Source organism: Streptopelia decaocto (assembly GCF_964273445.1).
Source record: "Streptopelia decaocto genome assembly, chromosome: 2".
NCBI lineage: Eukaryota > Metazoa > Chordata > Aves > Columbiformes > Columbidae > Streptopelia > Streptopelia decaocto.
In genome coordinates, this window is record NC_138655.1 from 154,099,545 (window position 1) to 154,112,467 (window position 12,923).

Genomic DNA, 12,923 nt, shown 5'->3' on the forward strand with positions numbered 1-12,923 from the left:
AGGAAACATGGCTTGTAAAACACTATTCACAGCATTCATGGACTTTTCCCTCTAGAAAAAGCACACGTTCTCTGAATGGTTTAAGGCAGGGGTGTCAAACTTATTTTCACCACAGGTCACATCAGCCTCGTGGTTGCATTCAGACGGTCAAATGTAATGAGTGAAAATGAGTTTGACACCCCTAGTTTAAGGAATCTTAAAGAAAAGGTCTGGCTTTCTAATGCATTTTTTTTAAATGATCAATTCTACTATATCCCCAGTTCTACTATAACCCTTATATAGGATACAAAGAAAACACTATCAGTCTTTGAAGTTTGAAAAGACCTGGAGAACTTTTTCAAAAGACTTCAAAGCCATTCAGGAAAAGCTTCAAAATTAGAGCACATGCAAAACCAGAATAATTCTCAAAACAGAAGCAATAAATAAGACTTATATAGCAGGAGCTAGTTAAGTACTGGCATTTCCTGCTCAGAGTAATCAGAGGTACCACAATATTTGCATTTCCATTTTAAGACTAGGGAGTGCTGACAATCCTGAGTAAATAAGAAGGTGCTCAGTGTTTACCAATATGCATTTCATATGCAGGTCATCAGCCTGCTCATGCTTAACTATGCACCATAGGTTATATTCTACTGCAGTCCCAATGGCACATGGAAGTATTCAGTTCAAGCAACAATTATCTGCTACAGGTTCAGTAGGCATAAGCTTCCAGCCACATCCAGATCATCATCCCAATTACTCCCCCCGCCATGAAGATGCATAAAAACCAGGTTTTGCTCTGCATCTCATTCTTTCCTCCAAACTTGCAGTAAAATGCAACTTGCTAGCAGACTTGCATGGACAGTGAACTGTGCGGAAACAACACCAAGCGCACTTGTAAATCGAAACCTGAAGCTGGCAAACATTTCCCTCAGCTAATCATTCTCTGATGCTTCAAGATAGCTGGTGGGATCTTATAGCTCAGCGGTGCTCTGACACTGGGAACAGCACAGCCCAGTGAACGGGGCCAGTCTGGAGCGGAGGAGCCAGCTGAGAGAGGCAGAGGAACGGCCCATGAAGGGCCCAGCTCTGCCCGTCTGGAAATGGGCTTATATTCCCCATTCCATCTGCAGGCATATGTGACCCTGAGGAAGCCACATTACCATCACACCTCGTTCTCCATCAGTTTAGCACCAATAGCAAAATTAAGACAGGACAAGGAAGCGGTGGGAGGTCAGAGGAGCACTAAGCCACACCGTGGTTGAAGTTAGCTCCTAAGCAGAGCTCCTCCCAAGTGCAATTAGGGTTGTGCCCACAGCAGAACTGCAGCTCTTCAGTTTAAGACTTAGGGAGAACCACGAGGTAGTTTTTGGGCTAAAATCACTTTATCAAAACCTTGTGCGTCAGAGGAAACACACTCCCTTGTAGCAAAGGGAAACAGTTCCCAAGTTATCACTCTAGCTCCTACACTGTATCAACAGCATGACTTCATCTTTTGCAATCATCTGAGTCAAGAAGCAGGGTATTTATTTAGAAACTCTGCCATGAGTGATTAGCCTGCGCAAAGTTAGATGGGAAACCAGTTTTATTGTTTAAGGAAGAGGAAAACTGGCGGTGCTCTGCAGAATTGCAGGTGACGCTGTGTTTTCCCTGCACCCCGACACCCTTCCGAGCTACAATCCTGTCCCCACAGACAATTCGTGGACAACTCCTAATTAAGAACTCCATCCATAAAGTTTACTTCAATGTCAGCCCCTCGGTCACCTATACATTGTCAAAAACAGGATCCCTCAGCATTTAAGTTACTTCTGTGAGGGATACATCTCAAGCATCTCTTTGCTTTCCCACAGAGGCCAATGGAGGCGGAAGGGACACGCTGACTCTTGAGAATCCGTCATCCAAAGGGTGTTATTCAAATGATTCTTCCCTTTACTGGAGGGAAAACAACATCATATCAGCTGATCAGAACTAGTTCATGTAATAACTATGAAATACTAACACAGACATTTGGGAAAGGATCATTAAACCCTAACAGGTTTAATTAGCTTCATCATTTTCCCATTTTTCATTCTCAACACACTGTCAGTATTTTTTAAAGGCTTCCACATACAGGCATGATCTCATTTGAAACTGCCATTTTATATCATAACACTTTTCTTTTTTGCAACAGTTCACTTTCTTAAAATCTTTGAGACTTTGAAAGCAATTCTAGCAACTCTTCCTCAAAAATATTGTGAGTCAATGTAAATTACCACTTGAAACGAATGCCACATACTTCATTGTCTTCTAAATGAAACAACTCAAATGTTAAAATAATGCGCTATGAAGATAGTTGGGCATTTGACAACATGGTCTCCTACCAGCCTCTGGAATGATAAGAGTGAAAAGTGGAAATCTTTCAAGTGTTATCACTGACACACAGAAACAGATTGGCCGAAGCAGGAGATAACGCACAAATAGAGTATTCCTCAAGAGAAAACTGCCAGGTCTTTTCTGTTTTGAGCCTGTTGTGATAAATAATTTCACTCTCAACCATTTCTTTTTCTACCCCCACGTAAGAAGAAAGTAGAGGTCAAATTTTGCCAGTCTGTTAGTGTCAGTGATGCTATGCTGGGTCATAATGACCAAAAACCTGACCCAAACAAGTGAATCAGCTGCTAGTAAAAAGAAAATTGCACACTGAAGATGTAACCCTTCGGTGCTTATTTCACTTGAATACTTCAACCAGCACTAATTAAAAGCATATTTAGCTACCTTGGTTACAAGAGTAGCCCTAAAGTCATGAGAGAACAAAATCTGAATTAGAAAGCAGCAGTCCCATTACTATTTGATTAATTTGCAGTGAACTGTGTCCTGGTGAGGCATCAGCATCATAAAGCAGGCACGGAGACTTCCCATAGTTAGTGCCTGGCTGGACTGGCTTCAGCCAAACAGTTCTGGCCTTGGAGATGGGCTTTTCAGATTTCCAGCCTTAGAAGCAATTGTTAGCTATCTAAACTCTAGAAATGCATGATATTAAGACAGAGAGTCTAAGGGAAGGGTGAGGGGAGCATAGGCTGCTGAGAGCTTTCCCAAGCTTTGACATTTGGAAAAAAGATTCACTCAAATGCAGACAGAAATCAGCCTAATTTGGTACATTCTTGCTTTTGTCAGCTGCCAGGCACAGAGATGGATGAAGTAAGAATCCACACCACTTGGAATTAAACCTGTTTTGCAGGCTGGATAATTCTTGTCTAAAACAAACCGCATCTGCTGACCTGCTCTTCTGATATCATTCCCCTCTATTCTATGTCCAGAAGAGCAGTAAAGAGCACAGAAGCTATTCCAGCTCTCAAAAAGCTGCTGAAGACTAAAATCAACTTCCAACAACACTTGCAGCAACTCTCTCAGCCACTCAGCAAGGACCAAAACAAATTGGGAAGCCTCTTTGCTGGGTCCCAGATTGACTTTCCTTCTGGCTTTCTACTTCTCTGACACTTGCACCTCCCGAAGTCACTGGTTTGTTCAGTCACTGACTATGAAACTTGTCACATTCTTGGGTGGCAGCTGCAAGAGAGGTGTGCACATCAAGCGATCGACCCAGAAGGTCAAGTGTCTTGGGGAAAACACTCTTACCCAACCCATTTGTGGCATCCTACTTCTTCCAGCCCTGCCTGACACCTGCCTGCTCTACCGGGATGCAGAGCAGCCGCAGGTCTGCTCCACCTTCCTTCTGCCAGCAAATGGGAGCGTAGGAGTCAGCAGAAGGAAACAAGGTGTTCAGTCTCAACCAATCATTAAAATGAGGTATTGCCACTTCTCGACCAACATCAGTCAGTAATAAAGGCCCTGGCCTGATTTTTATAAAAGATCTCCTGCAAAGATGAAGACTTTGGAGGAGTCTCCTTCTACTTCTAGGCTCTGAAGCACTGAGGTTGGGGGTGACAGTGATTTATGCTTTCTGCTCAAATCCCAAAGAAAATAGTTTTCAAGATCTACTAATCTTCTGCTAAGATTGCAGCCACTCTTTTGCCCTCCTTCAAACCATGAAAGCAGTCATGGCTCCAACATGCACACAGGGCTTTAACATGGCAGCAGGGCATTTGCAAATCAGGTTCTGTAGTGTGCTTTCTAATTTTCTGTTCTTAGAATCTCTGTAGTCAAAACAATAAATTGCTATTTGAAAGGTAGATAGCTTACTTCTGAGTTACAGTCACCATCTGTTGTTTTAGACTGACCCCACTTGCATATGCCATTACAAAAACCCATCCCAAATCACTGCTTCAGTATAATTTCATACGTGTGACTCAATTTACAATTACAGCTTTACACTACACTTTCACATTTCCTCCTTTCAGCCCGAGCCACTGCCCAACACATACCACAATTTGACCTACTAATTCTCTCATCGCATCCACAGCTCCTGCCCATGCCACAGAACACTGCGGAGAGAAAACCCGCCTTTACATAAAGACCTGAGGTGACAAAACATCCCACCCCGTCTAGGTATGCTGCTCCACTATTTAATTACCCGAACTGTTAAATCCGAGGGGTGAGTTCTCCAGTTTCACTGGCCAACCCAGTGATGTAATCCCAATTTTGATGTTTTAGGGGACTGAAAAGCTTTAGCGACTTACTCGGGCCTTACTTCATGCTTGCTCACCATACTATTTTCATTACCAATTCTGCCTAGAATTACTACAAGAACATACCAAAGCCACATACAACCTGCTTGCCTGTTATTAGTTAAGGCAATACTATTACTGAATAGAGTCCAAGCTTCTACTCCCACACGGTAAGCGAAAGCTTGCAAGGCTACGTAGCCTTGGAAGCCCTTCCATGTGCAACCCAGCCATCTTCCATAAGAAGCAAACGGTTAATGGGATGCTCTCTTACTAGCAGCCAAACAAACATGCGTGAAGGCAGCTCTGGCTAAGCCAGGGAACAACGAGCCGGCCTCCAAATCCACCAGCCAATCTTCCAATCCTCTGCCCGTCCCACGGATACGCAGTTACAGCCAGGGGACGTGGAGCAAAGGGAGTGTGAGCTCCCTCCCAATTCTGCACCTCCAGCATGCCTCGTGTATTAGATTTCCACAGAAAACAGGGGCTTTGCTTTCCTTTCTCTTTCCATTACGTGCCCAAATACAGGTCTGTGAGGGAATTATAAAGTAATTAGTTTGGATAACGAAGCACATCGATTTTACTAGTTAGTAATGTGTAATTCAGGAAACCGTATGTCAGTAAAGAGAATGGAAATTGCCTTAAAGATGTAATAAAGTACAAATAGCTCAACTTTCCAGCAGAGGAATCCATGGCAGGAAAGGATCAAGATTAGTTAGGCTTGTTCTTTTAAAGTGGTTTCCTCTTCAGGGATGCCAGTGGATGAAAATGCAGCAAAAAATGAATTATTAATGTTGTTAAGCTTCAGGTTAATGCAAGCTATTTCATTCAAAAGGAAGAGCAAACCTTGCAATATTATCTTGCAAATAATGATCTTTGATATAAAGTAATTTTTCAGTATTTTAACAATCCAGCATTTAAATCATTCATGCTACATAAAGATCAAAAACTCTCAAATCCAGAGAAGCATTTTTGGGGGGTATTTACCACTACCCCTACAATTAGTGGCTGCAACCTCCAGGTCTCTGTTGGCATAAATACCACTTTGTTATAACTTGGACATCACCAGTCAGCCATACATCATACAGTCATGGAGTACATTACTTCTAGTATGTGAATTCTTTTTAAAACATTACTTGTTTGGAGCTAGAGGACTGCTTGAGATATGCAGCAACTTCAGAGCACAAGAGGTGAAGTCTTATTCTAAAGGCTGTTATGAAACCATGAACAGTAGGAAACCCAGCGCAATTTCTACTAAAATGCAACGTGTCAGCTAGATGAAGAATCAAACTTAACTCTTATTTTTTCATTAAAAACCCATTGTAACACCTGGAAATCCTGACTAAGGAGAGGATTCATCTCACCTTTGGATATCGGTTGCCAGTCTAAATGAGTTGGCCAGCCTTTCTCCTTGGGCGCTAGAGAGAGACGGCCACTTCCAGAGCCATTCCTACCACGGAGTGAAGATAAAACCCATCCCCCTTTCCTTCATTTAAATTTGTTAATTACTTATAAATTAAAACTCAAACATTCACACTCTTAGAACAGAAAACCGTTTCACTGCAGGTGAATCATTAACAATGGAGGATTTGCTTGAGGTGCTCCAACTGGGACATCATCTAAAACTGCCACATGCCAGCGGTGCCAAAACCATCTGATTCGAGGTGGAACAGCACCTGGGTCGAGACCATTGAACCTTATTTTCCACTGAAGTGAGTCGGCGTTGGACCAAGACAGCAAAAGATGCTATTTTTGCCCAACGCTGGCCCGTGTAAGCACGGCAGCTGTTGCAGTGATCAACGAGAAGCCAAGCAGGAGCAATTAAGTGGTCTACATAATTACAGAGCTGCGCTGGTGAAGCCTGCTTGTTGGGCAAGGCAGTTGGCAGAGGTGAACACCCATGAAGGAGAAGGGCGTTATTGGCCAGGGCTCGTGCACAAACGTCCCAGGGAGGGATTAAGACACTCACGTAGGTTTTTATGACTGACTCGACCAGTTCTTCAGCAGCCCTGTCCATCAGAGGAACAGTAGGCAAAATATTTAAAGCAACAGTAAAAACCTTAGTCTTACTGCAACCAAGTTTTCACCCCGAATCTTTTATGGCAACTCAAAATCTACTGGTAGAAGAGAGGATTTTGTGATTGCATAAATACTTCTGGAAATTCATTTTAATTGCAAATTTGTGCATCTTGGAGCACAAATAGATTCACAGCAAAAAGTCCTAAGCAATCTTAAAAATTGCTCCAAAAAATTGCAAGGTGCGTGTCAAAATCAAACGCTCTTTGGAAACAAAGTATGGTTATGATTGCAGAGAACCTCAAGTCTCCAAATGCAGAGCCCAAAGGTTACATTGAAGCTACAATCAGGTTTCTGCAGAGAAACTTTAAACTTAAAAAAAGAAGATTCAACTTGGCCATCCCTAAAGAGACAAGGCTTCCAGCAACTGATCAGGAAGACATTTATCTGAACATTTCTATTTTTTCAAGCTGTCATCCACACGATATCTTTAGGTCTTCCACACAGAAGTCAGTGTTAGATTTAAAGGCTCATAAGTGCAGCGGAAGTTGGTACAGCCCTGGGGGTACATGAGCACATGTTTTGGGGCACAGTGCATGTTTTCCATATGCTGTTTTTACCCTGAGGTGCCTCACGCTCACACTTCTCAGCACTTCACCTAATTGAGCACTACTGAGAAGGGCGCTTGGTTTGGGCATCCAAGTAGAAAGTCATCTTCATGTTTCGGAAAAACCTGTCCTGGTAGTCCTGGGTGATCTTTGACCACAGGTTCAAATTAAATCAAGTAGTTGCGAGGACTCTGTTGTCCAAGATAGCCTCTGGACTACATTGCCAAAACATTACAGTCAGGAAATATATCAAATGACTAATTACTTCCAAAAATAACTGGGACAATTGCCATGCTTCCATGTTTGCCTGAACAGTCTCAGCCTTTTCTACTAGGATTTAAGTGCCTAAAACTGCAGCTTCCAGAAATAATGTCAAGTTGCTGAACTTCTCCTTCGGCAAGGAAGTCAAGCACAATTTAAGTAAACGATGTGCAAAGTATTGTGATTAGTTAATCTCTAAAAGGCCTTCACTTCTAAGAACAAAGAGCATGGGCACTTCAGCAGCATAACAATATTTGCCCTGGAACCTTGAATATCCCAGGGCATTTGTGAATCCTGACTAAATGGAAGAGCAAAACTAATGCAGGATGAAGGCACACAAGATGCCGTTTATTTCCTACCGGGGAGCTAACATTAAGTCAACACACAGCAATAACCTCTCGCTCGGCTTTTTGGTTTTGGCTTTTGACTATCTGATGGATCCTTTTCTGCACATTTCTCATCAACATGCTTGTGCACACCTGATAAATAAAAAGGGGTCTCCAAGCTGCTTGTAACCCGGCTTCTATCTTGTTCTTCCACCTCATCGCTATTATAATGATAGGCATATTTGGGGGAACTGGCAGGTTTGTGAGACTTCAGCAGGCGAGGGTTGGTGGGCTGGAAAGGCAGAGCGTGTTGTCCCCTCCGTCTGCACTCCTCGGCGAAGGCTTCTTCATCTGCCACACCTGAAAAAGCAAAGAGTACAAGAAAAGTGAGCTGCGAACAAAATGTTTTAATTTTAGCCTGAAAAAAACCCACAAAACTGGGCTGGAATTTGGGTGTCACAGAACTACTGCCTTGGCTGTAGACAGTCCTGTCTATCTGCTGATTGGGGAGTGTCTGGAGCAGAACGCTCCATCGGTGGCATCTTACCACACTGAAGCCAACCAAAAATGTCAGCTAGATACAACAGCTCTGGGGCCACTGTTTTCCCAAAAGGCAGGGTGAGCGAGCTGAGCACATGGCTCTGGACAATATTTCTGTCCTGTGCAGAGCAAGTCATCTCATCCCACCTCACCTGGACTGTCTGCCTAGGAAGGGCTGGCCCTGCTCAAGTAAAAGCTTTAGGGAAAGGAGGGAGAAATACCCAGGCTGGCTACAGGGATGGTGAGAGAAAATCAAAGCCAACGTGGGTTCAGAGGGGCTGGATGTTGGACATCCACAGCTGGGAGGACGGCAGAGGAGTGTGAAGGTTCACATGAAGATGGGAAATTAGGCTGAAGATGTAAGGGGAGAGCGCAGTCCAGGAGGCAAGGCAGGCACACACACCAAAGGTGAATGGACACAATGGGCATAGAACACCAATGTTTGTAAAATTAACATGAAAGACGAGGTACTCCCATCATACTCATGCTGTTTTGCAGATGACACTTTTCTGCAGAACCTGTAACAGTACCAATGTTGTGAAGTAGAGAAATCAGCTACTGTAACACAAAACCCCCCCAAACAAACAAACAAACCCAGCAAAACCACACAGCAAAAAGCAAACAGTAAGATAACAAATAAAAAAGCCAACCGAAGACATTCAACGGGGAAAATAAGAAAACAAAAAGTGAGAAGAAAGGTGTGTACCACATTTGTCTCTTAAAGGCTTTTAAAAGTTTCGTTAATTCAATTACTTAAGTACTTTTAATAGAGCTGATGAAATACAGCGTCATTTTATTTGCATCTAAAGTGGTGTGTCACATTCTGGAAGTTTTTTCCTGGGATGTGCCCGGCATCAGCTGCTTCGGGAGGGGTGTGAGCTCTCGGCTAATGTGTGCGCTCTTAGTTCATGGCTGGAAAATGCTTTGAAGATGGAAAAAGCACCACGTATGCAGTAAGGAACAAGAGCGGCAATACCCACTTCGTTGTGCGCACCAAACCTCCGACATTTTCAAACAAAACAGGTTGCGTCGTCTTTACCTTGTAATCCTACCCGGGGAGATGCTTCTGAGGGCATGAGGAAAAGGAGGCAAGGTATGTTTAAAAAGTCATTTCACAGTGCGATGCGGCACCCGAGGCATTGTAGGAGAAAAGGACTCTAAGACATCACCCCGCCGTGTGTTTGAGCACCTGATGTGCACAAATATTATGCAGAAGACCTTTTTTCCCAGGTGATTAAATGCCCATTCCCCCCACAGCCCCAACGCTCACACCTTCTGACCCTGGAGCCTCCTGCTCCTCCAAAGGCACAAGCGAACAAGGTGAACACACAAGTGGCGATAACACTGAGGATTTCTGCACTTAGACACCGCTTGCCTGCCCCATACCGATGGCAAGCTCTGGGTGTGCGGCTCACAGCTGCCCCAATGTGCCCCAATGGCTCTTTGCCCTTGCAAGGGGCACAGCGCTTCAGCTACAAGAGGCGGTGGGCAAGGAAAAGCTCAGAAAACACCAGGCACAGAATTGCTGGCATTGCCCGTAAGAGGCTACGGGATTTTACACACTGTACAAACAGCATTGAAGCACAGATCAGCCTGATGATACCAGGCCTATGAAAATGAAGCCTATAAAATGCCAGAAATTTACAAAAAAAAAAAAAAAAAAGCATAGGAAAGCCATGTACGCAGGTTGCACACACAAAAACCAGTCAAGAGAGTTCACTTCCGAACAAATTATAGTGAACCAGAAAGAGGAGATCCCTCCCCTCCCATGGAAACACAAACTGCAAGGCTTTCTTTTTGGTGTGCAAAGTCTTGCTCGATGCATGTTTAAAACATACATTGGCAAGCAGATGCAGGAATGAGAAATGTGCTGGGGCCACTCTCAAAACTGCATGTGTGTGTGTGTGCATCACAGTGACACCTGAGCAGACACACTAACACTTAACACAGTAAAATATTAAATCAGATGTTCTACACACACCCCAATAAATAGCTCCTAAGTACCAGATCAATCTCAACACCTTCGGTCTAATTCACCTGGTTCGAAAGGCACAGTTTAACACTGGAAGGATTCAAAATAACCCTGCTCCTCCCTGGTGACGTACCCGCAGCATCGGTGCATCCTGACGCCTCCCTGACCTGCCTCCTGCAGCAAGGGCGCTGCAGAGCTGCCCTGCGCTGAGCTGTGACACCGCCGAGCACCCAACGGAGCCACAGAGACCTTCAGCAAGCACTCGCTGCTCCAGTTCAACTTAAAATGAAATGTTAAAAAAATAAAAAGGCATCCGGTACTCCCACCTTCCCAATCAAATCAAGTGCAGCCTAGAGAAGAGGCAGAAGAGCTTGACCTGCTTTATCAAACCCTGTGAGAGCTGCTCCCCAGAGCAGGTTTTAGCCTTCAGCTCCTGAGGGTGTGAGCGCAGCTCTGACTCTGCAAAATGATGGTACCTGCATGTTACACACCTCCTCTGAGTTTTGGGATGAGCCCTTACAACTATGGCACTTTTTGGCTGTGAAAAGTCACAATACGACCCTCCAAGGCTTTGCCTGGAGTGTTCTCCAACTGCGGCTCTTCTGCAAGCGGTCCAGAGCAAGCACTGTCCCCTGAGAGCCACACAGCCTCCTCCAGCTGGGTTCATAATTCAATTGCTCCATGAAAGATGATACATCAAGGTAAAAACAACAACAACAAAACCCCAGAAAATGCCTGTAATGCATGTTTCTCTTTCCTTCAAAAATGATGCAAAAGTAACCCCCAAAGCTGGACCTTGCACTGCACCGTCACATTGGCTGGACACATTGCAGCAGCCCAGCAAATTCAGACGAACCCTGGCTGTGCTGGCACGCTGCCTGCACGCTGCCTGCACGCTGCCTGCGCCAGGCAAGGCACAGCACCGGGCTGCTCCCGCTTGGGCTTTATCTGTGCAACACAGCTGCGGCTGAAGCACAAGGAAAGGACACGTGGCTGAGGGTGGGAATCAGTGAGAAATGTTTCGATACCATCCGCTGACAACAAGTGGCGAAGGGACTGTTTGCAAACTCGTTGAAACCCCAGAGAGGCGGCAATCTGCGCTAAAACCCAGAGCACAACTCAGTATTGGACTCAGGGGACCAGCATCCCTTTGGAAGTTTGTGTTTAAGCTTTCCTCATAAGCTCCCTAACTTTTTGTCATCAAAGATTTGTAATTAGCATTTTTGCTAAGATGAGCTAACCTGTGTTATACTGCAAGAAAATTCCCTCTTAAGCTGCTGTTGGCATTATTCTGCTGTTTGGGGTATGCTGTAAAAGCATCAGTACACCAGAGGGGCTGCATCTGTGTGCCACAAAACATAACACAGTGGCAACTGAGGTAAAATACTTTATTACCTTTCATTAGAATACAAAGTTACCCAGTTTTCCTCCAGAAGAATAATTTGTGCTTCCTATTTCTAGGCTGCCCATGCCTGTCCCCACCCATCCTTCATCCCATGGCGGAGCCCTGAGGGCATCATAGAATCACAGAATGGTTTGGGTTGGAAGGGACCTTCTAAGCTCACCCAGTGCCACCCCTGCCATGAGCAGGGACATCTTCACCAGCTCAGGTTGCTCAGAGCCCCATCCAGCCTGGCCTGGGATGTCTCCAGGGATGGTTCATCCACCACCTCTCTGGGCAACCTGGGCCAGTGTTTCACCACCCTCAGTGTAAAGCATTTCTTCCTTATATCTAGTCTGACTCTACCCTCTTTTAGTTTAAAACCGTCACCCCTTGTCCTGTCGCTGCAGGCCCTACTAAAATGTCTGTCTCCATCTTTCTTATAAGCACCCTTTAAGTATTTAAAGGATTAAATCCACCTCAGTCATCTAACAGTCATTCAGTTTTCCATCCTTCCCAAGTAAAGACAAATTTCTGTTCAATAAATAGACCCTCAAAATTGTTCAGACTCTTTCTCCTTTCTGAGTTGCAGAACACCATGGAACCACAAATTAGTTAAATGTTGTAACACGATGTCAGCTGTGATTCAAATACTGAATTATCTATGGTGCTGTGCACAGTATGAGCCTCCAAATCTCTGATCATCTATCTTTAGTGCACCTTACAAAGCAAAACTGAAGTGTCATTTGCATCAACTATTTTCTCTTGTTCTACATATTTAAACATACTTGAAACATTCAAGCCAGACTGAATGAAGCGAGCTTTAGTAGCTGCAAAATATGAGACTTGAAAACAATTTACTCAGGGAAAGGTCAGGCACACAGGGCATCACCACCAAAAAGTGCTTAAACATCGCTGGAGCTTTGTCAGCAGTGACGTTTGTCCTAGAAATGGCTTTTAGGAACACAGCTCTAATAGAAGGGGAATCCATAGCCGAGTTCAGAGCTGGAATATCCACTTGAGAAGGAACTTTCAGGGGCTGCACAGCCCTCGGTTCCCCCGCGGCTCGTTCTTGCCGCCTCTCACGCCCCCAAGCCAGCGCACCCACGTGAGAGCCCGGCAGCCGCGCCGTGAACCCGAGCAGCCGACTGACCCGGGTTAAAAATAACACTCCTTTTGTGAGCTTATTTTTAACCCAGCTCGGTGCCTGGATCCAGCTCATCCTGCAGCCGCCCCGGC

General features: G+C 44.6%; 1 protein-coding gene across 4 annotated transcripts in view; it reads right to left on the reverse strand.

Annotated features, from left to right (window-relative positions):
• The window catches only part of DNAJB6 (DnaJ heat shock protein family (Hsp40) member B6), a 63,252-nt gene that overhangs the window by 1,612 nt on the left and 48,717 nt on the right, over nucleotides 1-12,923 (reverse strand). For 3 of the 4 annotated variants that reach the window (XM_082046753.1, XM_082046755.1, XM_082046754.1), the window contains one exon: nucleotides 6-8,151. In XM_082046753.1, the coding sequence (XP_081902879.1) occupies nucleotides 7,838-8,151 (314 nt within the window). In that variant the 3' untranslated portion in view covers nucleotides 6-7,837. Of the gene's footprint in view, nucleotides 1-5; nucleotides 8,152-12,923 lie in introns of those variants that run through there. The other variant, XM_082046756.1, reaches the window with a different exon arrangement.